Below are 26,580 nucleotides of genomic sequence, written 5' to 3'. Positions count from 1 at the left end.
AAATATACAAAGATCCTGGATAGATTTGAAATAGCAAGGCAAGGATTTTGAGATAAAGGAGTCAAAGAATCCTACAGCCACACTATTTGTTGATGCTTTCCTTTGAATCATTAATGGTCTTTCCAGATTTTTCTATGAATTGTTAATGAATCTTCCAGGAAGTTTTCTGCGATAAACAATCAAGCCATTTCCCTGTAAAGTCACTATTACTTCATCAGTGCACTGCTAAGGAAAACAGTGGAATTGCAAAGTTGTGTAAATAGAAATGGAAATAATGCGGGATAGTGGGTAGTTCTAGTTTTCAGTATGCAAACTAAGTGTGGGGGATAGCCAGTTTCAGATCTCACACTCAACATAAAACCTTGCTAGAGTTGGAGATGCAGTTTAGTGGTTGAGTGCTTGCGTCACTTAAGTCCCTGTGTTCAATCCCCAGCACTGGGGGTGGGGGGGAACATCTTACTAATAGTGTAGCTCAAACTTGATGATGTGACTAATAAAGAGGTAGTAATGTGTTACTGTTTTTTAACAGAAAAATATAAAGTTTGTAAAATTAATTGTGTCAAGTAAGTTGATTATTTTGAAAGGAGGCAAGATAAAAGTTTATATTTTATATGTCATAGGTTTGTCATAGATATATTTCTTGTCAATACAACAAATAATAACATATGAAGTTTAGAAATATCCTTTTCCATCTTTTTATTTTAACATTCTATTTAAAGAGGAACTGAAGAAAGGATTACCATTGATGTGGACTTACAAATGGCAAGAGATATCTTCAAGAAGATAACAAAAAAGGAATGGATTTCTTCCATGGTAATAACCAATACTTATTTAAGAAATAGAAAATAGGATTTCTTTACAGGAATAAATGTGATTGCAGTTTAGTTTTGTGGGGAGCTAAGTCAGAGACTTGTTTTCATTATGATGTTACTATTTCTAGACACTGCATAAGGTGCTACCATTTATTTTCTTATTCAATCATAAAATATACAGTGAACACAGTATTTCTATTTTGGTGTGTATGAGAAAAGCAAATGTTTGAGAGTCTCCAACATGATGCATGAGAAGAGCATTGGTTTGGGAAGCAGGGTAACCTTGTCCTGGACTGGCGCGTTCTCTACTTTGAGATGAACCTTAAATATATTTGACATGAATCTATGCTACTGATTCATCCCTGCTTCTCTTTTACTCACATTTTCTTTACCTATAAATTCATTTCATCTTTAAGGTAAACTACTTTATGATTCTAGGTTGAATAGGGAGACAACTTTTCCTCTGTCAATTTGGATTCTGGTGTGTGTGGGACAAGGGGCTGCAAATTATCAATAGGCAGATAATCAGGATGTCTTAGTACTTTGGGACAACTGCGAGAGAATACCATAGTACCATAGTCTGGGGCTGGGGGTGTGTAGCTCGGTGTAGAGTGCTTCCCTAGCATGATGAGGGAGGTGAATATATAGAATTTTCCTGACAATGGTAGATTTTAGGTCATACAGATCTGGGTATGGAACCTTGATTTGTTACTAATTGAATGATTTTCTTCCTCTACTTTTAATTAACTGAGTCTCTCCCCCATCTGTAAAAATAAGGTTAAAAAAAAAAAAAAAAGAGAAAGCTACCCTACACAGTCTAATAAGATTTACGTGAGATCACCTGACACATAGTGAGAACTTAATTAATGTTTAACAAATATAAAAATCATACATGGACTGGGGATGTGGCTCAGTTGTAGAGTGCTTGCTTGCCTGCATGCATGAGGCCCTGAATTTGATCTCCAGCACCACACACACACACACACACACAAATACAATTTATTCCCACTAATATACGTTATTATGTATGTTCTATCTTTACTGTTGTTGGTACTGGGAATGGATCCCATGGGTGTTCCACCATTAAGCTACATTCTCTGCCTTTTCTATTTGTTGAGACAAGGTTTCACTTAGTTGCCCCTGTGGGCCTCAAACTTGGGATCCTTCTGCCTCAGCCTCCTGAGTAACTAGGATTAGATGCATGGGCCACCACATCTGGCTATCTACCTTAAAAGCTAACCTCTGGGTACAATACATAATATAAAAAATCAAAGCTATTTTTGCTATGAAAATTTTATACTGATATATGAAGGGGGTAAAGGAAGGAAGAAATGGATTTTGAGTGTGTGTGCATATGTTGTGTAACAGCTTCACATTCCATATCAGTGTGATCTATATATACAATATTGCTTTTTTTTAAGACAGGGTCTCACTATGTACCTAGGTTGGTCTTGAAATGGTGGGCTCAAGTGATCCTCCCAAATCAGCCTCCCAGTAGCTGCAACTACTGGCACGCCTCTATATCCAGCTTATAATATTGCTTTTGGAGGGCTCTGTATTAGTTTTGAAGTCCCAATTCACTCAGTATGACCATGCATAGGTAGTTTCACGTTATTTCCTTCATGTTCCCTGATATAAAATGGGAAGATGACTCTCACAAGTACTGCCTCAGGGGCATTTGAAATGTAAGGAATAATGGAGTTTCATCAGTAGATTTCAGAAAGAGTAAATGGTTGTTCCAGTGGAACTTGGTAGAATGAAACCCCTGGTCCCAGAGCTTATTGTCACAACACTGTATCTAATACCAGGGCCTTTTCTCTGATCCTATTTCAACCATAGATGACTACAAGTCTCCGGGATAATCTACTACGAGCTCTCCCATGCCATTCTCCACACCAGGAAGCTTTATCAGTTTTTCTCCTGCTTCCAGAATGCCCTGTGATGCAAGATTCTCAGAATCAGAGCCTGGTGGTTTCATTTGCAGAGGCTGTTTGTAAAATGAGTAACCAGTCTTTACAAGTCCTGAGTAAGTTTTATGTCACTTTTTGTATACACTCAATGGAGAGTCACTGTCTGAAAAGTTGTAACAAATTTTGGATAGAAGATTTCAAAATATACACATATTTGAGTATATGGTATGTGAATTATTGCAAAGATTAACCTAAAGCTATTATAACCATTACTCTTATCATTAAAAGCAAATGTAGTCCTTAGACTTGGACATGGCTTTGACATCAGAATTTGATATCTATAGTGTCTAATCAAGATAAATCCATGCATTAAAACTTTTCATTCATATTGTTTTGAAACATTAGATATTTTGACCAGAGGTGATTAAAAGCTTTGATATTATTGTTTATGTTATTCAATATCATGGAATGTATTTTTACAATTTTAAGCTGATGTTGAAGGCCTCAAGCATAAAATGTACAAAGGTTGTGTACACTGAAATATAAGCCACCTAGTTCCCCTCCTAGAAGGTGATTAGTTTCTTATGTACACTTCAAAAGATATTCTATGCATATAAACATACAAAAAATTCTTTATTGTTACTATTTTTTAAATAAGGACTTAGCCCCCATTATACTTTAGTTATCGCTGTACTATCTCCCCAGAACTTTTACTTCTTGTTTTGAGACAGGGTCTCGCTAAACTGCTCAGGCTGGTCTCCAACTTGAAGTACTCTGCCTCAGCCTTCTGAATTACCAAAATTACAGGCATGTGCCTCTACACCCTGCTCTCTTCTTTTAAGAGAAGGAAACTATTCTTCTTTGGCAACTTACTTTTTCCTACTTATCAGTACATCATAGAGATTATTCCATTATGGGGCCTATAGAATTGCTTCATTCTATTGGCTGGCTGTATTAGTCAACTTTTCATCATAACACAATACCTGAGGCAGGCTACTTATGAAGAAAAGAGGTGTATTTATATTATACTTTTGAAGGTTCAAGAATGGGATCCTGGTATCAGCTGAGCTCTAATGAGAACACTCTTGGCTGTTCACATTATGGCAGACGGCAATTTCAGGAGCACATATTAGAGCAAATGATCACATCTTGATACACAAAGTTTGGAAGGGACCATGCCTAGGCTTTCATACCAACCCTCTTGCAAGAATTACCTGGGGTTACATGAGAACTACCTTAACACCTTCCAAAGGTAACCCTCCCACCCCCTGACCTCTCACTAGGCCCTATCTTTAAAAAATCCAACCACCTCAACATTGCCACAATGGAACCCAAGCTTCCATCACATGGACCACTGAGGGACAAATCACATCCAAACAGTAAGACTGACTGAAGAGTGTTCTTCTGGCAGATGTATTATGTATGGTTTTTTCTACTCTTTTGCAATTATAACAGTGCTAACATGCATTTCTTTTTAAATATGTAAACTTACACATTCAGCAAAATTTTATGGAAGTTAAATACAGGATTAAATTGTATATACATGTTTATTTTGAGAAATTTTTCAAATTTTTCAGATCCATCATGAAGAGGTCAGGGCCATGATGTCACTCACCTTTCAGTGGCCACTGTTTTCACTGTTGTTTACGTAAATTGCAGCCTTGGGATTGGTTAACAAGGCAGGCTTGACAAGATGATGTACCAATGCAAACTTCATCAACAAATAACAACCACATATTTTTCAGAGGGGTCATCAAACTTGATCTTTGCCATTCTGAAAGAAAAATCTTTTAATTTAAATCTGGATTTTTAATTAAGAATGAGACTATGCTGGTTTTCTTATAGCTCAGATCCATTTGTGTGTCATATACTGTGAACTAATGGTTATTCCCTCTTAGCCCCTTTTTTCTTAATTGCTTATTAATATTTTTCTTTTACAATAGAAGCCTTTCAGGTATTAAGGACAATTAATTCTTTATTAACAAAATTAATTGAAAGTATTTTTTCCCCTTAAGGTATTTTTTTTCTTTTACTTTGTGGTATTTTTGCTATGTAAATTATTTTTTAATTTTCATGTAGCCTGCTATAGTAACAGTTTCTTTTTATAATTTCTGGGCTTGAGGATTTTCTAGCTTTGCAAAAATCCTACCTCAGTCTGAAATTTTTAAAAATTTTTATGCTCCTACTATAATTTTTATTTTTTTGGTAGTAGAGATTGAACCCAGGGGCACTTAACCACTGACCCACCTCCCTGTACCCTTTTTTTTTTTTAATTTTTTTTAAGAGAGAGAGAGAGAGAGAATTTTTTTTAATATTTATTTTTTAGTTTTCGGCGGACACAACATTTTTGTTTGTATGTGGTGCTGAGGATCGAACCCGGGCCGCACGCATGCAGGCGAGCGCGCTACCGCTTGAGCCACATCCCCAGCCCCATCCCTGTACCTTTTTAAAATTTTTTGTTTTGAGACAGGGTCACCTTCCTTAACTGAGGGCCTCATTCATTTGCTAAGGCTGAATTTGAATTTGTGATCCTCCTGCCTCAGCCTCCTGAGCTGCTAGGATTACAGGCATCACTACCATGCCTGGCTTATTTCTTTAAATATATTTTTATCTTAAGTATCACAAAATAATTGTACAAATTTATAGGATACAGTATGATATTTCTTTTTTTATTTTTATTTCTGGTAGTGGGGATTGAACCTAGGGGTACTTTACCACTGAGCTACATCCACAGTCCTTTTTATTTTTTCATTTTGAGGCAGGGTCTCACTAAGTTGCTGAGGCTGTCCTCAAACTTGTGATGTTCCTGCCTCAGACTCCTGAGCTTCTCAGATTGTAGGCCTGTGCATCTGCGCCCAACACAGTTGCCATATCAGTGTAGTTAAACAATGTGTAATAAATGATCAGATCAGAGTAACTGATCACCCCAGACAGTTATCCCTTCTTTGTGTTAGGATCATTCCGTTTCTCTCTACTAGCTATTTTGAAACATTTTAAATTAATCTTTGTCAACTGTAGTTATCCTCTTGTGCTTTACAACATTAGAAGTTATTCCTCCTATCCAGCTGTACCTCTGTACCAGTTAACCATCCTTTCTCCATCACCCCTCCCCCCACACACCTCCTGGGCTCTGGTAACCACTGTTCTATTCATTATTTCTATGAGATCATCTTTTTAGTTTCCACATGTAAGTGGCAATGGTGTGTTTGTCTTTCTGTGCCTGATTTATTGCTTAATGTCCTCCAGCTCTATCCATGTTGCTGCAAATGTCAGAATTTCATTCTTTCCTAACTATAATTTTTATTATTTAATTTTTAATGTTTAATTAATTTTTAATGTTTAAATTTTTGATTGTTATGGAGTTTGTCTTGGTTCATTCTTTTTCCTAGATCAGTTTTCAATTGTCCCTATGCATTTATTAAATGATCTGTTTCATTCTCACTAATATGCAGTGCCACTTTTATCATAAACTAAAATCTTCTATGTATTTGAGTCCTTTTTTGGAATTTCTACTCTGATGTATTGATCTGCTATACATGCATCTGTGTAATACTGTTTTAATTACATAAGCTTGGTAATTTATTTTACTATTTGAGAATTTTCTGAGAATTGTCCTTGAAAGGTACCAAAATCCAGGTTTCACTCTCAGTAATATTAAGACATAGTTATTGGCTATCTTAAAAATCTCCATATGTGGTTCATAAAATCTAAAAACATAGATAATACTATTTGATTTTTTTATAGATTAAAAATGACCTTGAGGGCTGGGGATATGGCTCAGTGGTAGAGTGTGTGCTTAATATATGCAAGGTCCTGGGTTCAATCCCCAGCACCACCCCACAAAAAATTGATATAAAAATGACCTTTGATAAACACTTGTGTTTATTCACTTATGTACTTTTTTAGATTTCAAGAATGACACTTTGAAAATCATGTAGTCAATGTAAATATGAACCACCAACAAATTTCTTCAAATCCTGAGTTTGAATTTCTAATTCTAATGATACTTAATCAGAAGATCTTTTTCCCTCACATTTGTAGATATCCTTAGAAAAGATATTTTATGGGTTATGCCCTTGGTAATAGAAAATATTATCTATTAAAGAACCCTAGTAGAAACTGAGGGATTTGGGAATTGAGAGGAAGACCATATTTATCATGGTTGATTTTTACACCCCTCAGGAAAGTGTTGGGCATTGTCAGAAGCATCTTCTCTGAACACACTGGTCCAGATGCTTAAAACACCTATTGCCTCTCAACTGCGTTTTCCCATGATGTTGATGATAGTGGAGCAGAGTCATTTAAATTTTAAAGCTCTTCTAGGAACTATGAAAGAAGTACATAAGGTAAGGGTCATCTAAAGGAATGTATATACTAATAACAACCCCTTGGGTATATAAGAAGCTTTTGGAACTGGTTTGCCAGAAGAGTGAGGGAAAGTTTGGAGATGTAGACTAGCAGAGCCCTAGAATGTTGTAAATGGAACTTAACAGACAATTCTGCTGTTAGCCAAAAAGACCAGAACACTGATAGGAATGTAGATATTAAAGACTGTGCTCATGAATCTCATAATATAGTCTATTTCTAAGAGTCTCCATAGTCTTTAACAGTTCCAGTATTGCTCAAAAGTCTAAATCCAAAAGATTCTTCTGAGACTCAAGGCAAATTCTTAGCTCTGAAATCTTGCAAAAATGAAAAAACAAGTTACATAATCTGTGTCATTCTCTATTGGTACTTATTTCCTATGTTAGATAGCTTTTGGTAACTGTGACAAAAATACCTGAGGGGTGAAAAAACATAAAGGAGGAAAGATTTATTTTGGCTCACAGTTTCAGAGGATTCAAGACATGATTGGCTGGCTCCAGGGCTCTGGGCCTGGGGCGAGGTGGAACATCATGATGGAAGAGTAGAACAAAACTGCTCACCTCATGGCTGCCAGAAAGTAGAAAGGTTGGGGAAGAAAGGGCCAGGGACAAGATATACCCTTCCATGGCATGCCTACAATGACCTACTTCCTCCAACTAGACCCCACGTCCTACAGTTTCCACCACCTCCCAATATTCTATTCAATCATGAATCTATTGGTAGGACTAATCCATTGATGAGATCAAAGTCCTTATGACCTAATCACTTCCCAAAAGCCTCACCTCTAGACATTGCTGCATTGGGAACCAAGCCTTCAACACATGAGTCTTTCAGGGACATTTCATATCAAAACTATAATGGTGTACCAAATTAATATTCATTACTTAGTCAAGAAAATGCTAAATTTGCCAAATTCATGGTACTTTTGTTCTAAAAACAACTTCTAGTAAACCTAAACCCAAAACCTAAATTAAATCTAAATTAGTTTTAGCAATCCCACTAACAACATGTTATGTATACTTTCTCATTTTTTATTTATATATACTTTCTATTTTTTATTGGTGCATTTTACACTTACATAATGATGGGGTTCATTGTTACATATTTGTACATGTACACAATATGACAATATAATTTAACCAATATCGTTCCCCAGTATTTCCCCTTTTTCTCTCTCTTTCCCCACCTCTGGCCCCAGACCCTTTCTGCTGGGTTACCCTCAATTTTCATAAGATCCCCCCTCACCTTTCTTTTCCTTTTTCCTCTCTAGCTTCTACATATGAGAAAAAACATACAACTCTTGGCTTTCCAAGTTTGGCTTATTTTGCTTAATATAATGCTCTCAAGTTCCATCCATTTTCCTGCAAATGACATAATTTCATTCTTCTTTGTAGCTGAATACAACTCAATTGTGTACATACACCATATTTTCTTTGTCCACTCATCCATTGACAGGCACCTAGGCTGGTTCCATAGTTTGGCTATTGTGAATTGTGTTGCTATCAACGTGGTATGCATGTTTTACTGTAGTAAGATGACTTTAATTCTCCATAAAGGGTAAATAGTGAGGAGACATACAGCTGGGTCATATGGTGGTTACACTCCTAGTCTTTTGAGGAACTTCCATATTGATTTCCTTAGCGGTTGTACTAATTTACAATCCCATCAATAGTGTAGAAGTGTTCCTTTTGCTTCATGTCTCCTCCAGCATTTATTATTGTTGTATTCTTGATGGCTGCCATTCTGACTGGAGTGAGATGAAATCTCAGTGTAGCTTTGACTTTTGTTTCCCTAATTACTAATACAATGTGTTATATTTTTGACAATACTTCTTCATGAAAATTGGAGAACTTATAGGTCAGAAAATGGAATTTTAAAGAACTTTACTTCATTGTTTACAAATGTATTCAGTATACATACATATCTGTATATCATAGAGTAAGTAATTTATTAATAGAAAACGAAATTGCAGGTCACATGCAGTGAGAAAAACAAATCTAACAGTCAACTACCAGAAGATACTTTCCACATAAACGAGCTCTCTGATCTGTTGGACTTTCGCGAAGAGAGACGAAAAATGTTTGCTCAATATAATAGCCTGGTAAGCATAACATGTTCATTTATGAATATGTTCATACTTTAAAGGAGGACATCTTAGTAAGCTATGTAATATTGTTTTGATGAGTCAAGCTTTTAAAATTTCCTCAATACAAGGCTGAATTTACTAAATTAGATAATCATTAAAAAACTTACACATCTTTCACTCACAAATGTAATTTCTTAGAAGTGTTTTTTGGAGCTGAGTATGGTGGTGCATGCCTGTAATCCCAGTGGCTTGGGAAGCTGAGTCAGAAGGATCACTAGTTCAAAGCCAGTCTCAGCAATGGCGAGGCACTAGGCAACTCAGTGAGACCCTGTCTCTAAATAAAAAATAAAATAGGTCTGGGGAAATGGCTCAGTGGTTGAGTGCCCCTGAGTTCAATCCCTGGTACTAAAAAAAAAAAAAAAAGTGTTTTGGGGTAATTTGGGTTCTTAAGAACAGATTCTAAAAGCATAGTGGGAAATAAGGTAATAAAGTGAAACAATGGATTGTTTTCTTTTAATTATTAAAACTCTTATGCCTTTGTTTTTAGGATCCTGCAGACACCCCCAGTCCTATTCCTTTCAGTGATTTTCCATTTATCTTTAATTTGCCATGCAAAATTAAATTATTGAAAGCTGATTCAGAAATTAAAAGGATGGTATGTATGTTATATTAGGCTGGGTTTTTTTTGTCGTTGTTGTTGTTGTTGTTGCTCTAACAAAATACCAGAGTCTATTTTATAAAGAAAATAAGCTTATTTACTCATAGTTCTGAAGATCTAAGAGCATAAAACTGGCTTCCTGGTAAGGTTGAGCCTCTCTCTGGGTGCGCGCACACAGACACACAGACACACTCACACACACATACCTGCTGCATTACAACATGATAAAGCAGCAGAAAAGAAACTGGCCATGTACTGAAAAAGCCAGTTATGTCCGGTGGCCTATCTTTATAACAATCTGCTCTTATAAGAACTAACTCCTTCTGTGAGACCAGCATTAATTCCTTCTGAAGGGGTTGCCCCTGTGACAAAAATTATCTTCTACTAGGGCCGCTCTCGTTAAAGATTCTACCAATCCCCCAAATCAACACACTTGAAGACCATGTGAATCTTTCGGGCACAAACAAATCACATCCAAAGCATAGCATATGGCCTACTTTTTTGTTTTGTAAAATTTCACACACATTAAATAGAGATAATGACGTAAGGAACCCCATCACCAAGATGCAGCAATTATCTACATTTTGCCAATTTTTCTTCTTTCAGTCACTTTTGTTGTTTTTGTATTTGTTACTATTTTTTGTTGTTTTTTTTTTTGGTTTTTTGATGAAATATTTTGAAGCAAATTCCAATTTCTTCTCACCTTACCATTCTTTGCTCCACTATTTCTGGTTGACTCTCTCGTTTATACTGAGGTTCATCAGTGGGTCACTTGGTTACCACATGATTCTTTCATTTTAATGTTCCCCATCACTCTTTTGAACTTTTATACAGATAGGAAATTATTTTATTTAACAATTTCATCCATTATTTTTTAATACGGCATATTTCTAATCTTATTAATTCTACCAAAGTTATTAACTGGAATTCTATAAGGAATTTTTCCTCATCAAAAAGGGCTATTTGGTTACCCTTAAATTGTTAAAAAAAAAAAAATTCACCAGGTAAGGTGCTGTTTAGTCCTTTTCTTTTAACTGTTAAGTGTTGTCAGATTCTGTAGTTATACCAACTGATGTTCCTGCAGCAGCATATGAAATGCCACTTTCGTGTGTTGCCATCAGTGCTTTGAGATCTTTCTCAGTTTGATGAGTTAAATCACATTTCAGTTTAATTTTAGTGTGCATTTCTCATTATTTAATTCCCTAGTCCTCACTTTTTTAGATAAGATCTGTTGTTTTTCTATTGTGAGAAATACTGAAACTGTCTAGTAAGCTCTTCTTTTCCTCTCCAGGATCTCTCTTCCTTTGTCCAGTTTAGTTACTATGTGTTCTTAGTGTCAGTTTTTGAATAGTTATACCCTTTTAGCTTCTTGGAGCTGGATTTATAAGCCCCATCTCATATTCTGTTTTCCCCTCACTCTCGCCCTCTGCTCCTTTCTTGTAGTTGAATCATTTCTGTGTAACATTTACCTAGTATTTTGTTTCTTTATGGCCACTAGGCTTAGCTCTGTTACGAATACGTAACACTCACCCCCAGACATTATGCTAAAGATTATCCTAACATTTTTTGATAGCTGAAGTTCATTTTCTAAGTCATCCCTTAGGAGAGGTTCATATCCATTTATCTATGATGTTTAAACTTTTAAAGACTCACAGGAATCCAAAGCCCTGCCTATTACTGACTTCTATTAATAATTCAAAGGAGGGACTGGAGTTGTGGCTCAGTGGTAGAGTACTTACCTAGTATATGTGAGGCCCTGGGTTTGATCCTCAGCACCACATATGAATAAACAAATAAAGTTAAAAATTCATTGGCAACTAAAAAATATTAAAAAAAAATAATTCAAAGGAGCTGGGTGCAATTGCACGTCTATAATCCCAATGCCTTGGGAAGCTAAGGCAGGAGAATCACAAGATCAAAGCCAGTGTCAGCAACTTAGCAAGGCCCTAAGCAACTTAGGGAGACCCTAACTCAAAATAAAATATACAAAGGGTTGGGGATGTACTCAGCAGTTAAGCACCTCTGGGTTCAACGCCTAGGACCAAATAATAATAACAATTGAAAGGATATGAACCATCTGGGTGAAACAGAGAAATGTGGGATACCATATCACAAAAGGAGTCATTTTAGTTATAAAGCATTTCCTTTTTATAATATATCAATTACACACTAGCTTACATGACTTTCCAATATGCCATGGCATGCCCCATTAGTTGCTAAATTCCAGATCTATTTACAGTAAGCAACCTAGACAGATAAATCCTGCTAATATCTTTCTGTAAATAAGGACACTCTCTCTAGTTACTGTTATTAGTATCTGTCATCATCATTTTTATATGTAAGTTTGACTACATCATTTCTGGTTTTATTTTTTTTAATATTTTTTTAGTTGTAGATGGACACAATACATACATATATATATATATATATATATATATATATATATATATATATATATATATTTGTTGATGAACCTTTATTTTATTCATTTATTTATATGCAGTGCTGAGAATCAAACCCTGTGCTTCATACGTGCTAGGCATGCGCTCTACCACTGAGCCACAACAACCCCAGCCCCTTTTTTTTTCCCTTTATTTTTATGTGGTGCTGAGGATTGAATCCAGTGCCTCATACGTGCTAGGCAAGCACTCTACCACTGAGCCACAACTCCAGCCCTGTTTTTATTTTCCTAACATCCATGGTAAAGGGAAAGAAAAGATTAGGTCTTTCCTTCTCAAACCCCAACTTCTGTGCAAGTCCTTCCATCTGTAGTATTTTCTCTCACAGCTGTGATCCTCTCTGTCTAATTTGTCTACTCTGTTAGTGAATAGTTGAAGGGACACTGCATATGATGAAGGATTAGGAAAGAAAACTGCATGTCATAGTTCTCATAGGTGAAATTGGAAAGTACTCTTCACAATCCAGTTCTCCAAAGAAGAAATAATGTACAGAGTCAACCTACAAGCTCCAATTTGGATTACCAATTCAAATATGTAAACATAGAAAGGGAAAATCAATATATAAAGAACAGAATAGAGAAGCTGGAAAATTAGATGCAAGTTTCCAATCTAGCTCTTCAATAGGTAAGAGAAGGTACAGGTCCCTGCTATAGTAAGTGGAGGATGTCACTGGCCACTGTCACTCAGAGCCATAGAACATGCTGCTCAGCACTGAGTATTGCGGAAGCACTCAGAGCTGCAGATGCATGGACATAGGAGGTGACTGACCACTAGAAAGGACCAGAGCTCGGACTATTTCCCATCAAACCTGGAGCTTCTTTTCATAAAACATCTCAAGGAAAAAAACAGAAGAACTTAGTGGAATCATATATAGATTTCTCAGTTTAAAGTGGTGGCAGAGATCAGGGACAGGGCTTTCTGAAGTCCAGAGCCACATGTACCCTTCTCTGAGGTGTTCATAGAGAGTTGAGTGAGCAAACACAGCTTCCTAGAGACCTGGAGTAGGATAGCTATTATCCAGTGGACTTACTGTCATCATTGTAGGACAGGTACCCCCATGTTGGTTTGAGTACTAAATATTCCTTTAGAACATTTACAAGCCCTAGAATGTTGTTGGAGGTCAAAACAAGGATAACAAATCCATCACTAAATTTCTTTTTGGCTGGGAAAAGGGTGGTATTAGGGATTTAACCCAGAAGCACTTAACCACTTAGCTTCATCCCCAGCCAGTTTCATATTTTATCCTGAGATAGGGCCTCACTAAGTTGCTTAGGGCTTCTCTAAGTTGCTGAGGCTGACTTTGAACTCGCAATCCTCCTGCCTCAGCCTACTGAGCTGCTAGGATTACAAGCATGTACCACCACATCCAGATAGATCACTGTTATTTGAAGAAGAGTGGATATACTCTTAGCAAGTCTTTCCACTCATCCTTTTCCCCATAGCTAACATTATCCCTGAACTCCTAAATTATCCTTATGTTCCTGAGATTTATAGTGCTAACACTGTGTTTCTTAAGACTGATGACAGATGAATGTCTTAGAATGTTAAATATCAGTATTGCCTTTAAGGGTCCTGTTTACTGCAATAAGTGATCTGAGATGCTCTTAATTACTTAGAGATTCATCTGTGGGGATACTTTCTTGTACATGATTCTTAGATGCCATCATTTTTTCTGATCCCATGATCACTTTATCTTCCATAATGTAGATACAGTATCCTTTTCCTTAAGTAATTACTGTGTGAGTTCATACAGCAATGGCAGGCAAGACTAAGTGCCTGCTGCAAAAAATATGTTTTGTGAGAAGGTATTAGACCTCCCTGGGACTCCTGGAGGTCAAAAGAAAAAGCCAACTAAAATGTTTTTCCCCCACTAGGAGTATTGGATGCAAACAATTCTGCCTGGAAAGAATAGCTTGTTTACACTTAGAGTAAGACGGACTCACCTGGTTGAAGATGCCCTGCATCAGTTACGTCAAGCTGAAGTCCCTGACCTTCGGAAATTATTAGTGGTATAGTAAAAAATCTCATTGACTGTTTTTACTGCTGTGGAAGGGAACATTCATATGCTGTAACAAGAGCCCTTTTACAAGTCTGCATTGACAACTATGGTTATCAGTATTATGGTTTCAGAATTCCTCTCTTACTCTTTGAAGAATGGCAGTGGGACATTTAATTGTACACTGGGTGTGAGTTAACTCTTGTGTTACTAAGGTGGCTATATAATGGTGCATCCCAATGCTTAATGGCTTCAGATAACAATAATTTATTTCTGCCAATGGCTGATTTAGGCTGAACTCATCTAGGTGGCTTTGCAGATTTTAGTTGTTAGTGGCTTATCTGTTTGTGTGTGTGTGTTTTCTATAATGCTAAGGATTGAACCTAGGGCCTCATGTATGCTAGGCAAGTGCTCTATGCTGAGCTAATCCACAGCCCTGCCGATTTTGTCTATTTGTTTATATGCTAGGCCTGCATGTGGCAGTTTGGCTCTGCTTAGAATGTCCTTTCCTTACATAAGAGCTCCCAGGCAAAGAGAGAAGAACCAAACAAAAATCCAAAGAATGAAGCTTAATGATGTTTACATTAAGAAGATATAGGACGGGCATGGTGCCTCATGGGAGGCTGAGACAGGAGGATTACCAGTTCAAAGCCAGCTTCAGCAATGGCCAGGTGCTAAGCAACTCAGTGAGACCCTCCCTGTTTCTAAATAAAATACAAAATAGGACTGGGGATGTGAGTCAGTGGTTGAGTGCCCCTGAGTTCAATTCCTGGTACCAAAAAAAAAAAAAAAAAAAGATACGGGCTGGGCGTTGTAGCACACACCTATAATCTCAATGATTCAGACAACTGAGACTGGAGGATCAAAAGTTAGAGGCCAGCCTCAGCAATTTAGTGAGGTCCTAAACAACTGAGCAAGACCCTGTCTCAAAATAAAAGGGGTTGGGATGTGGCTCAGTGGTAAAGCGCTTCTGGGTTCAGTCCCCAATACCAAAAAAGAAAGAAAGAAAGAAAACTAGTTAACAATAATTGCTGGTGAAGATGTCAGGAGAAAAGTATACTTAATACGTTGTTGGTGGGACTAAAAATTAGTGTAAGTACTTTGGAAAGCAGTATGGAAATTCCTCAAAAGACTAGGAATGGAATCACCATATGACCCAAGTGTCCCACTCTGGTATTTATTCAAAAAATTTTAAATCAGCATATCATAGTGATACATGCATACCAATATTTATAGTAGCATAATCCACAATAGCCAAGTTAGGTACAAGCCTAGGTGTCCGTCAACACAAAAATGGATAAAGAAAATGTGGTATACATACTCAATGAAGTTTTACTCAGCCATAAAGAAGAATGAAGTTATGTCATTTGGAGGTACATGGAATGAAGGAATTGGAGAACATCATGCTAGGAAAGTTAGTGGACAAATGTCTTCTCTCCTATGTGGGGGGAAAAAAAGGAATAAAAGAATGGGGAAATCTCACAAAGGAAGACCAATAGAGTAGAGAAAGGGGATCAAGAGAGGGAAGAGGGAAGCTTTTGAGGAAGTATTGGGGAATAAAAACTACTAAATTATACTATGTCCATGTACATATATACCACAATGAATCCCAGATAGATAGATAGATATAATTATAACACTAATTAAAATAACAATAATAATATAAGGGAGATTGGTAGAATAGAACAAACAGATCGAGGGCGGGAGGGACAAGGAAGGTAATGGGAATGATCAAATTGTGTGCATGTATGAATAGGGCATAATGAATCCTAGTATTATGCATAATTATAATGCACCAACAACAACAAAAAAATATTTGAGCTGGGGGTTTAGCTCAGTGGTAGAAAGCTTGCCTAGCATATAAAGTCCTGTATTCAATCCCCAGCCACACAACGAGAGAGAGAGAAAAGGAAATTAGCCAGAAAAGAAGTAGAAAAGGAATAGTTAGGTAGGGGGGAAACCACATGAGGACTCAGCCACAAAACCCAAATCCAAAAGTAGAGACAGTTTTTTAAAAAGGGGACTATAAATATTGATTCCTCAAATGAAGTTCTGTGGTCAACAGGGTCTCACCGTCCCTGCAAAGGTCTCGTGCCCAGACTGACTGGAAGGGCTGTTTAGTGGAAGCTCTGATGAAGATACAGGAGAAATCGAATAGCTGTCAACCTCAGCCAAGGTTGTGAAAGCTAAGGGATTAGATGAAGACAGATAAGAAGAATAATTAGGGAAGTTAATGGCCCAGAGGTTTGAAGCAAATCAAAATTTTGGTTCAAGGTACTAGATAATAATTGGGAAACATTACACCTTGCTGGAGTCCCCTTCTCTTGGTGCGCGTGGTAGTCTAAAGGATCCATGCACTCACTACAGCCACCTGGAAATAGATGGCTTGTGGCCTCCCTCAGCAGCCAACTGAGGGAAATTAGACTGCGAGGAAGGAGGTAAGGACTGTGTGACTGTGGTAACTCCAGTGACTGTAGCAATAGTCATCAGCAGTTGAACACTTTTCCGTAAAGGTGAAAGCATTGTATCTTAAACCAGCGCCTGGGAATTTCTTCTTTTTCCTTAGGTTGAGTTTATTAAAGAAATTCGTCCTGAGAGTGGAGGGGTCTGTTCAGAGTTCTTCCACTGTATGTTTGAAGAGATGACCAAGCCAAACTATGGCATGTTCATGTATCCTGAAAAAGATTCCTACATGTGGTTTCCTGTCAATGTAAGTGATTTCTTTTCTCACAGTTTTCAGAACAGAAAAAGTATGCCATATACTGCAATATGAAACTATAGAAAATAATGTAAAATGAGCTCATGAAGAGTTGCAACTCCTGCATTAAGTAGTACTCATGGTGCACAGAGCAGCAGCTATAGCTCACCTGAGAGTGTGTAGAAAAGCAGAATCTAAAAAAAAAAAAAAAAGAAAGAAAGAAAAGAAAAGCAGAATCTCTGGCCTCACCCCAGACCTACAGAATTGGACATATATTAATTAAGATCCCCCAGTGATTCAAACATGCATACATGCTCACCCCCCCCCCCCCGCCGTTTTCAGGGAGTGAACCCCAGTTAGTAGGAGTAAACTTGACCGCTGAACCACATCCCTGGCCTTTTTTTTTTTTTAAAAAAAAAAAAAACAGGGTCTTGCTAAATTGCTTAGGGCCTCATTAAATTGCTGAGTCTGGCTTTGAACTTGGATTCTCCTGCCCCAGCCTCCCAAGCCTCTGGGATTATAGGCATGCATGACTGCACCTGGCTAAATATTTAAACAGCATTAATAAAGTATAATTAAGATATAATAAGCTGTACATATTTAAAATGTCCAATTTGATAAGCTTTGACATATTTATATACCCATGGCATTCTCGCCATAATCCAAAGTTTCTTCTTATCCTTGTCTCACCTTCTCTCCTACTCCTCTCCCCCAGTGCCTAGGCAACCACTGATCTGCTTTCTGTCACTACAGAGTGGTTAAATTTCCTAGAATTATAAATGAGTTCATAGTGTAGTCTTTACTGCCTCTTTTTCATTATTAGTATTTATTTATTTATTATTTTTGGTACAGGGGATTGAACCCAGGGGCACTTACCCACTGAACCACATCCCCAGCTCTTTTTATCTTGAGACAGGGTATTGCTAAATTACTTAGGGCCTCTCTAAATTGCTAAGGCTGGCTCTGAACTCACGATCCTCCTGCCTTAGCCTTCCAAGCCTCTGGGCTTACAGGTGTGTCCCACTGCACCTGGCTTCATTATTATTATCGTTGAGATTCATCCATGTTTTGGCATGCATCCTTTGTTCACTCTTTTTCATTCTAGAGTATTAGTCCATTATATGGATATACTATGGTCTATATACCTAGTCTCTGATGGACAGATGTTTAGGATATATCCTGAATTTTGAGTAGTAGTAATTTTGAGTGTTTTAAATTAGGAGAGAAGTTGCTGTTAGAGTCCTAGAAATAACTCTTAATCCTGAAAAAAAAAAAAAAAAAAAAATATATATATATATATATATATATATATATATATATATATATATATATATTGGAACTTGGGATTGAACCTAACCACTGAGTCACATCCTCATTCATTTTTATTTTGAGATAGGGGCTTGCTAAGTTGCTTAGGGCCTCGATGAATTGCTGAAGCTAGCTTTGAAGTAAAAATCCTCATGCCCCAGCCTTCCAAGTTGCTGGTATTACAGGTGTGTAGTACCATGCCTGGCTATAAGTGATTGATTTCTGTAATGGTTCTAAAAGATCTTTGAAGTATAAAAATTTTATTTTTTTTAAGTAATAAAAAAAAGTCTTGAGCTAGGATGTAGCTCAGTGGTAGAGTGCTTGCCTAGTATAAAGCCCTGGGTTCAATTCCCAGCACCCCACACAAACAAACAAAAAATCATTTCTCTGTTAGTAACATAGACCAAATAGTTCTAATCACATATTGACTCTATTTATTGGTCCCCTTTCTCATATACTTTCAAACTGTTCCCCCAAATGACATGATGGAGGAAAGGCTAGGGAAGGGGCTGAGGTTGTGGCTCAGTGGTAGAGCACTTGCCTAGCATGGGTGAGATGCTAGGTTTGATTCTCAGCAGTGAATATAAATAAACAAAATCATCAACAACTTTAAAAAAAAAAAAGAAAGGACAGGGAAGATGAAGAGAAGGAGGAAGGCATGTGAAAAAATACTGAAAAGGGTTTCATACTTTTTTTGAGTATTAATGAACCTCTAAAAGATAGGAACAGTTAAGGTGTGGCCATGGTTGGACTTTTTATCAGTCTACCAGCAAGCATTTATTGAATGTCTCTTGATGTTTCCACATAAGAATTGTACATAAGTGAATCCTTTTGCTCCTGAAACATATATACGATGCAGTGATCAGACACCACACATATTACCAACTGGTTCTAAATTACAGTTTGCTGAATTGAAGGGTTTTAGTTATTCAGCTGCAGTGCCAAAGAGAACTTCAGTCATGGGATGTGCATCTGACAACCTGATGCTGACTGGAAATGGAGATGAAGTACATCCTTCTTCCTCAGTGTCGATTTTTCTACAGGGATAGGAAAGAGGGAACTAAGAAATTTTCTTTACTAAAGTCATTATCCCTTTGTATAATTGATCATTTAAAATAACTGGGGTTTTGTTTTTTGTTTGTTTATTGTACTTCCTTTTCCAGCCCACAATTGAGAAGAACAAATATTTCCTCTTTGGGATGCTATGTGGACTCTCCCTGTACAATTTAAATGTTGCCAATCTTTCTTTCCCACTGGCTCTGTATAAGAAACTTCTCTACAAAAAACCATCATTGGAAGATTTAAAAGAACTCAGTCCTCTTTTGGGGAAGTAAGTAAATATATTAAGACTTTATCTAGTAAGTCTCAATGGTTTAAAAGCATAAATAATATTATACAGATAAATACATAGACAAGGTCTTTCATTTCAATATTGTATATCCTTCAGATGAATTTGAATTTTAGCATTACTTAAAATTGAGTAAGCCTAGCTGTTCATGGTGATACACGTCTATAATCCCAGCAACTTGGGAGTCAGAGGCAGGAGGAGTGCAAATTCAAAGTCAGCTTTTGCAACTTAGGAAGGCCTTAAGCAACTTACTGAGAGCCTGTCTTAAAATAAAAAATAAAAAGGGCTGGGGATGTGGCTCAGTGGCTAAGCATTCCTGGGTTCAATCATCAATGCCAATGAGTAAATAAATACATAAGTACATAAGAATAAATATAAAAAAGACTGAGGATGTGGCTTAGTGGTTACAGGCTGGGATTATAGGCATGCACCACCATGCCCAGCTCATGCACTGTTAGTGGGAGAATAATTTGGCTAGATTTATGCTAATAAGGTTTGTCAACCTTGGCAGTATTGACATTTTGGACTATTTAATTTTTTTTCTTTTTTTCTTCAGTGCTGCAGATTAAACAGCAGGGCCTCCTGCATGCTAGAGAAGCAGTCTACCACTGGGCTGTACTACTGGCCCCCTGGATGTTTAATTATTTGTTGTGTGAGGCTGTCCTAGGCACTGTGGGATGCTTAGAAGCATCTGGGATTGCTACCCACTTTGCCAGCATCAGCCCTCCCATTCATTGAGACAACCAAAGATATCTCCAGACTTTGCCAGATGCCCCCTGAGAGGCAGATCGTCCCTGGTTGAGAATCACTGGTCTAGAGGAAGGGGTTCCTTTTTGTACTTTTCGTAATACACTGCAAATGTCTATAGGATAGCCATGGTCCAGAAATCAAATAGAAAGAGGTTCCTCTGGAAAGAGGAGTGGGAAGGTGGAGGAGAAGAAATTTACACTGCATTTGGTACATCCTATATTGTTCACAGTTTTTCCCACCAAATATTTATTACTTTTGAAATTTCATGAAATGAACAAATATAATTTTTTAAATTGCATTTTTCACTAGGAATTTGCAATGTCTTCTAAATGCTGAAGCTGCTGATATGGAAGAACTTTTCATATATTTTTCTGTGAGTACTAATGATAGCTAGATCACTGTTTAGCTCTAACCTATTAGGGTTTATTGTTGTTGTTTTGATTTCATTTTTTTGATGATGGTGCTGGGGATTAAACCTAGGACCTTGTGCATGCTAAGAAAGTTCGCTACCCTGAGTTATACTACCAGCCCTAATCTGTGATTTTTTTTTACATATTGTTTTTAAATATTCATTTTTTAATTGTAGTTGGACACAGTACTTTATTTATTTTTATGTGGTGCTGAGGATCGAACCCAGGGCCGCACACGTGCTAGGTGAGCGCTCTACCACTGAGCCACAATCCTAGCTCCTAATCTGTGATTTTTAAAAATAATTTTTATAGTGTCTTAAATACATTATCCTTTGTTTGTTTGTTTGTTTTTGAGATGGGGGTCTTACTGTGTTGCCCAGTCTAGTATCCAAGCAGGTGGACCCAAGTGAATCTCTCACCTCAGCCTCCTGAATTGCCAGCATTATAGGAGCACACCCTTGGGCTGGGCTTGAGATCCAAACTACTTTTTTTTTTTTTTTTTTTTTTAAATACACACCAAGCATTGAACTCAAGGGTGCTTAACCACTGAACCACATTCCCAGCCCTTTTTTATTTTTTATTTTGAGACAGGGTCTCACTAAGTTGCCTAGGGCCTCACTAAATTACTGAGGCTGGTCTTGAACTTGGTGACTCTCCTCCATCAGCTTCCCAAGTCACTGAGATTACCGGTGTGCACCACCATGCCTGGCAGATCCATACTTTTTTTTTTTCAAGTTATAGATGGACATAATAACTTTATTTTATTTATTTATTTATTTAATATTTTTTTGTGGTGCAGAGGATTGAAGCCAATGCCTCACACACGCTAGGCAAGCACTATACCACTGAGCCACAACCACAACCTGGATCCATACTTTTTGAAAGATATTTCACTAGTGTACTACAAAGCTTTTGCCCACTTGCTCCTTGTTTGATACCTTATATATATAGTTCACCAAAAATTCAGCAGTTACTCAATATAAACAATGAAAACAGATAAATAATAATTCACTCTTGAAATCTATATACAACATGCATTAGGGTAAGTTTTAAAAATTGTTTATGTGTATTTAAAAGGCTGAACTACATGACAAAATCATGTAAATTTTATAGGGAAAAATGTCTGGAAATAGTGGTATTGTGGGGTGGTTGATTATTCAGACTTATAGTCATGTTTAGTATGGAAAACATTGTGGTTACAGATACATTGGGATCAAACTGATGTTGATTTAATTCCAAATGGAATCTCTGTACCTGTGGACCAAAGCAATAAGTAAGTTTTACCACCTAGACTCTCTACTTTGAATATTCATAAAATGTTTGTATCATTTACCAGCATACCACTGGTTCCAGGGAGGGAAGAGAGAAGTTGATTTAGGTATCCTAGTTCCCAAAGGTTGCTTAAAGGGTTGGAGATAATCATGTCTCTGGTGAAAATGCCTCCTGTAGTGACCCTCCTATGTTAGTCCATTTTCCATTACTGTAATGAAACACCTGAAGCTGGATAACTTTATAAAGAAAAGAAGTGGGCTGGCAATATAACTCAGTGGTAGAGTGCTTGCTTAGCATGCACAAAGCCCTGGGTTCAATCCTCGATACCACAAAGTAAATTTAAAAAAAAAAATAGGTTGATTAGTTCACGAGTCTGGAGATTCAGGGTCCTGTATCTGGTGATGGCCTTCTTGACAACAGAGTTCTGAGGCTGCACAGGACATACCACGACAAAAGTCGGGGAGTGCACATGCATGTTTCTTCTGGTTTCTCTTCTAAAGAGGCCACCAGTATTCTGTCATTAGGGCTCCACTGGGATGACCTGAAGTAATCCTGATTGTCTCCCAAAGGTCCTGTGTGTAAACGCAGTCAGATTAAGTTTCCACCCCCATGTATGCCTCACAATGGAGATTTTAATATATGAAGCTTTGGGGGACACTCAGACCCTATCTAAACCATACCACATACCTTTAGAAAATTCATCATGTAGTGGAAATTGCATCTGGCAGTGCAAGAAATAATTCTGTAAAGGGACACGTGTGGGAAGAGGAAAGAAGAGAGAGGGAGAGAAACAGAAGAAGCATCCCTGAGAACATCACGTTCATATTGAAATATGATGATTGACAGCAGCTATCAGGTAAAGAAACAGGACGTGCTGGAGAGGAAATTTACATTGTAGAGCTACCTACTAATGAGAGACAGCCAAGCAGGTCAATTGAAGGTCAGTATGGCCAGAGATGAAAATAGAAGGGCAAAAAGGCTGCTGAGTCAGGCAAGGGTCAGGTCATAGAGGGGTTTTTGACCTTAGCTAGGGAGGTTTGCAGTTTATCCCTAAGTAAAATGTGAAGCCTTTGAAAGATTTTTAGCAGAAGAATGACTTAAGATGATTCAACTTTCATTTTTTTTTAACTTTACAATGGTCTGAAAGCGATATGCATTCTATAGAATCTGTACTTCAAATCTTGAATTTGGATCTTTCCTTGGGCTAGCAACAAGTGGTACAAGACTCCTTCATGAGGCTGGGCAGAGGCAGCAAATCCTAGCTGCTCTACACGGTCATGAGGGGAAACAACTAGTACTCTATGGTGAACTGTGTGTTTCAGCTCTGATGATCAGTACCCTAGGGGGTATTAAATGCGCATTTGATTTATGATGTTTTCAATTTACATACAATAGGCTTATTGGGATGCCCCCCTATTGTAAATCAAGCCAAGGAGCATCTGTATTCAGATTTGTGTTATTAAAGAATTCTCCTGACTGAATGAAGAACTGTGTAGATCGAATTTATGTTCTTTCTCAATAGAAACGGTATATATATATATATATATATATATATATATATTTTTTTTTTTTTTTTTTTTTTTTTTTTTTTCCCTAGTCATTGGGCCATTGGCCATTTTTTGTTTTTTCTCCCCTTCTCTTAAGGCAGGACTATGTTTCTAGGTGTGTTGATTACATTTTCAACATCTCTGTAAAGGCAGTTTATGAGGAATTTCATAGAGGATTTTACAAAGTCTGTAACTGGGAGATAATTAGACATTTCCAGCCTGAGGAACTAATGACAGCGATAATTGGAGATACTAATTATGACTGGGAACAATTTGAAAAGGTAGGTGATATCTAAAGTATACCCAGTTTTCCAAACAAGTTGTATATATTCCATTCCCCCAAAAAACATTTTTTCCCTTTCTCTCAAGAATTCCCAGTATTATGACGGGTACTACAGATCACATCCAACTATACAGATGTTTTGGAAAGCTTTCCACAAGTTAACTTTGGATGAAAAGAAAAAATTCCTCTGTAAGTACTGCAATATCAGAGAGGTCTACAGTTTTATATCTTTTAAGACAATTATCTTGTTTGCAATGAAGTCAAGTTCTTAATGGTAGGTCATGTGTGTTAATGGCAGAGTAAGGAGTAGGACCAGGTTCCCTGCCTTCTAGAACAGCACTCTTTTCCTTACACAATCCTGTTTCCCATTTTAAAAATAAAAGAAGCCAGGCACGATGGCATATGCCTGTAATCCCAGCAGCTTGGGAGGCTGAGGCAGGAGGATCGCAAGTTCAAAGCCAGCCTCAGCAATTTAGCAAGGACCTAAGCAACTTAGCAAGATCCTGTCTCAAAATATAAAAAGGACTGGGGATGTGGCTCAGTGGTTAAGCACCCCTAGGCTCAATCCCTGGTACAAAAAAATAAATAAATAAGAGTAATAGACATATTGCTATTTTACAAAGTCTTCCACACTAACTAATCCCATTTTTAGACTGTGACCTCTTTCCTTATTCCAGATGGTTTTGTTGTTGTTTTGTTTTTTACTTTGTTTTGATATAGAGGCTCACTAAATTGCTTAGACCTTGCTAAATTGCTGAGGCTGGCTCTAAACTTATGATTCTCCTGCTTCAGCCTCCCAAACTGCTGAGATTATAGGTATGTGCCAACAGGCCCACCTCAATTTTTGATACACACTTTGTTATTTTTGTTGCCTCTGAATATATTGTTGCGAATAATTGTGAGTTCTTCACTAACAAGTCCAAACTACCTTTTTAATCCTCACTTACAGGGAAACTTGCTTTATCCCAGCGCTTCAACTGTCTGTATTTTCAATGAGTTCGATTATATCATCCCCCCTTGGCTTTTCCCCCTACCTATTGTATTGGCCTACAATAAAGCAACCTAGTCAAGAACAAAGAAAATTACTTTTATTTGGGGCTAATTAGGATTGAAATTTGGGAGAACACAAATTCAAACAACAAGTGTGCTCCAAGGTTTTACAGATGGTAGCTGTATTTATAGCTTTAAACTGCAAGTGGGTTGGGAATTAGGGCCCTTGTTAGTCAGGAATTATGATTAGTGCTGGCCAAGTTAAGTCATCTTAAAAGAAAGGGATTGGGTGTATTTTCAGTCTCTGGGTAGTTTGGGGGAAGGGGTCCACTGTACAGAAGGTCAACAAAGGTTAACAGTGTTTCAAAGGCCAGCTCCAAGGATGGGCATGTCTGCAGACCAGTTCAAAGGTTCAGCTATGCACTTGTCTGAGATCTGGTTAACCTCGTGATTTCATTTTTGGTGCTCTGAGCCAATGCTACTCCATTTTGTTTTTCCTTCACACTTGAAAGCTCATCCAGCTCCTACTAGAGAACTAGCCAGTGTGACCTCTCTGAGGTCTCCCTGCAGACCAACATGCCATCTCTCCCTGCCCTGAGTCTCAGTTCCTCCAGTTGACTCTTAAACTTGTATTTCCTAGTCGAGCTAAATTAAACTTCTTTATATCTTGCTATTATATTTTCATGTATGTAATTTCCTGGCAATTAGATCGTGAACTCATGGAGGGCAAAAACCAAATGTCCATGATTTTTCTAGCTCTTTCTACATGTGAACACTCAACATTTAGTGAATGTAATCATTAATTTATTTTCATAAGTTTTGCTCTTTTCTATGAAGTACCTTAACCAAATTGCATTCCTTTCTAGTGTTTCTTACAGGATGTGATAGGCTGCAAGTAAGAGGCATACAGGATGTAGGAATAAGATTTCGCTGTCCCACAACTTTCAGTGAAAACGACTGTCCAAGATCATTGACATGTCATAGTATTCTAGACCTGCCTAAATATTTTACAATGGAAAGAATGGAAGAAGCACTTCAAGTAGCCATCAACAAAAGCAGAGGCTTTGCGTCACCCATGGTCACATTGTAATGATCACCTTTCAGAGTCTCATGAAGGCCTCAGGCACTCAAGCCTCTCAGTATTATCAACAATAGTATTTTCTGCTGGGCAAGGCGTAGGCCTGTAATCCTGGTGGCTCCAGAGGCTGAGTCAGGAGGAGTGCAAGTTCAAAGCCAGGATCAGCAACTGGGTGAGGCCTAAAGAAATTTAGTTAGACCCCGTCTCTAAATAAAATATAAAAATGGGCTGGGGAGGTAGCTTAGTGGTTAAGTGCCCCTGGGTTCAGTCCCCAGTACCAAAAAAAAAGAGAGAGAATAGTATTTTTAGTTTAACAAAATTATGTACAACAACATCTCCTGTATCCCTAACTTTGCTATTAGAATGTTTGCTTTTACTGAATTATTTCCTGAACAATTTAAAAATAAACTGAATATGAATAATATTGATATTTTTAAAAAATTATTGCACCTCTAATATACTGCCTGCAAGTCTGAAAGCCTGTCAAGTTTGAAAAAAATAAATAAAATGTTAACTAATGTTTATGTTTTAAGGCTATGTAGATGCATATTTTATGTTACATAATATCTCAAGTTTTTATTTTAGCAGTTTGCTGGATAGAAAAATTTAA

General features: G+C 37.4%; 1 protein-coding gene across 7 annotated transcripts in view; it reads left to right on the top strand.

Moving 5' to 3' along the window:
• Herc6 (HECT and RLD domain containing E3 ubiquitin protein ligase family member 6) overlaps window positions 1–26,502 on the top strand; it is a 49,315-nt gene extending 22,813 nt beyond the window's left edge. Inside the window, exons 11-23 of one of the 7 annotated variants that reach the window (XM_027926564.2) lie at window positions 720–813; window positions 2,652–2,838; window positions 6,905–7,068; window positions 9,060–9,188; window positions 9,721–9,828; window positions 14,165–14,299; window positions 16,853–16,996; window positions 19,456–19,622; window positions 20,700–20,763; window positions 22,003–22,073; window positions 23,717–23,900; window positions 23,989–24,091; window positions 25,759–26,502. In XM_027926564.2, the coding sequence (XP_027782365.2) occupies window positions 720–813; window positions 2,652–2,838; window positions 6,905–7,068; window positions 9,060–9,188; window positions 9,721–9,828; window positions 14,165–14,299; window positions 16,853–16,996; window positions 19,456–19,622; window positions 20,700–20,763; window positions 22,003–22,073; window positions 23,717–23,900; window positions 23,989–24,091; window positions 25,759–25,982 (1,774 nt within the window). In that variant the 3' untranslated portion in view covers window positions 25,983–26,502. Of the gene's footprint in view, window positions 1–719; window positions 814–2,651; window positions 2,839–6,904; window positions 7,069–9,059; window positions 9,189–9,720; window positions 9,829–14,164; window positions 14,300–16,852; window positions 16,997–19,455; window positions 19,623–20,699; window positions 20,764–22,002; window positions 22,074–22,765; window positions 22,929–23,716; window positions 23,901–23,988; window positions 24,092–25,758 lie in introns of those variants that run through there. The other 6 variants (XR_011708014.1, XR_011708015.1, XM_027926565.2 and 3 more) reach the window with 6 other exon arrangements.
• Window positions 26,503–26,580: the final 78 nt, after the last annotated feature.

Source organism: Marmota flaviventris, chromosome 7 (genome assembly GCF_047511675.1).
Source record: "Marmota flaviventris isolate mMarFla1 chromosome 7, mMarFla1.hap1, whole genome shotgun sequence".
Lineage (NCBI taxonomy): Eukaryota > Metazoa > Chordata > Mammalia > Rodentia > Sciuridae > Marmota > Marmota flaviventris.
The sequence above is the reverse complement of the archived record's forward strand: the minus strand, read 5'-3'. Positions and strand labels throughout refer to the sequence as shown.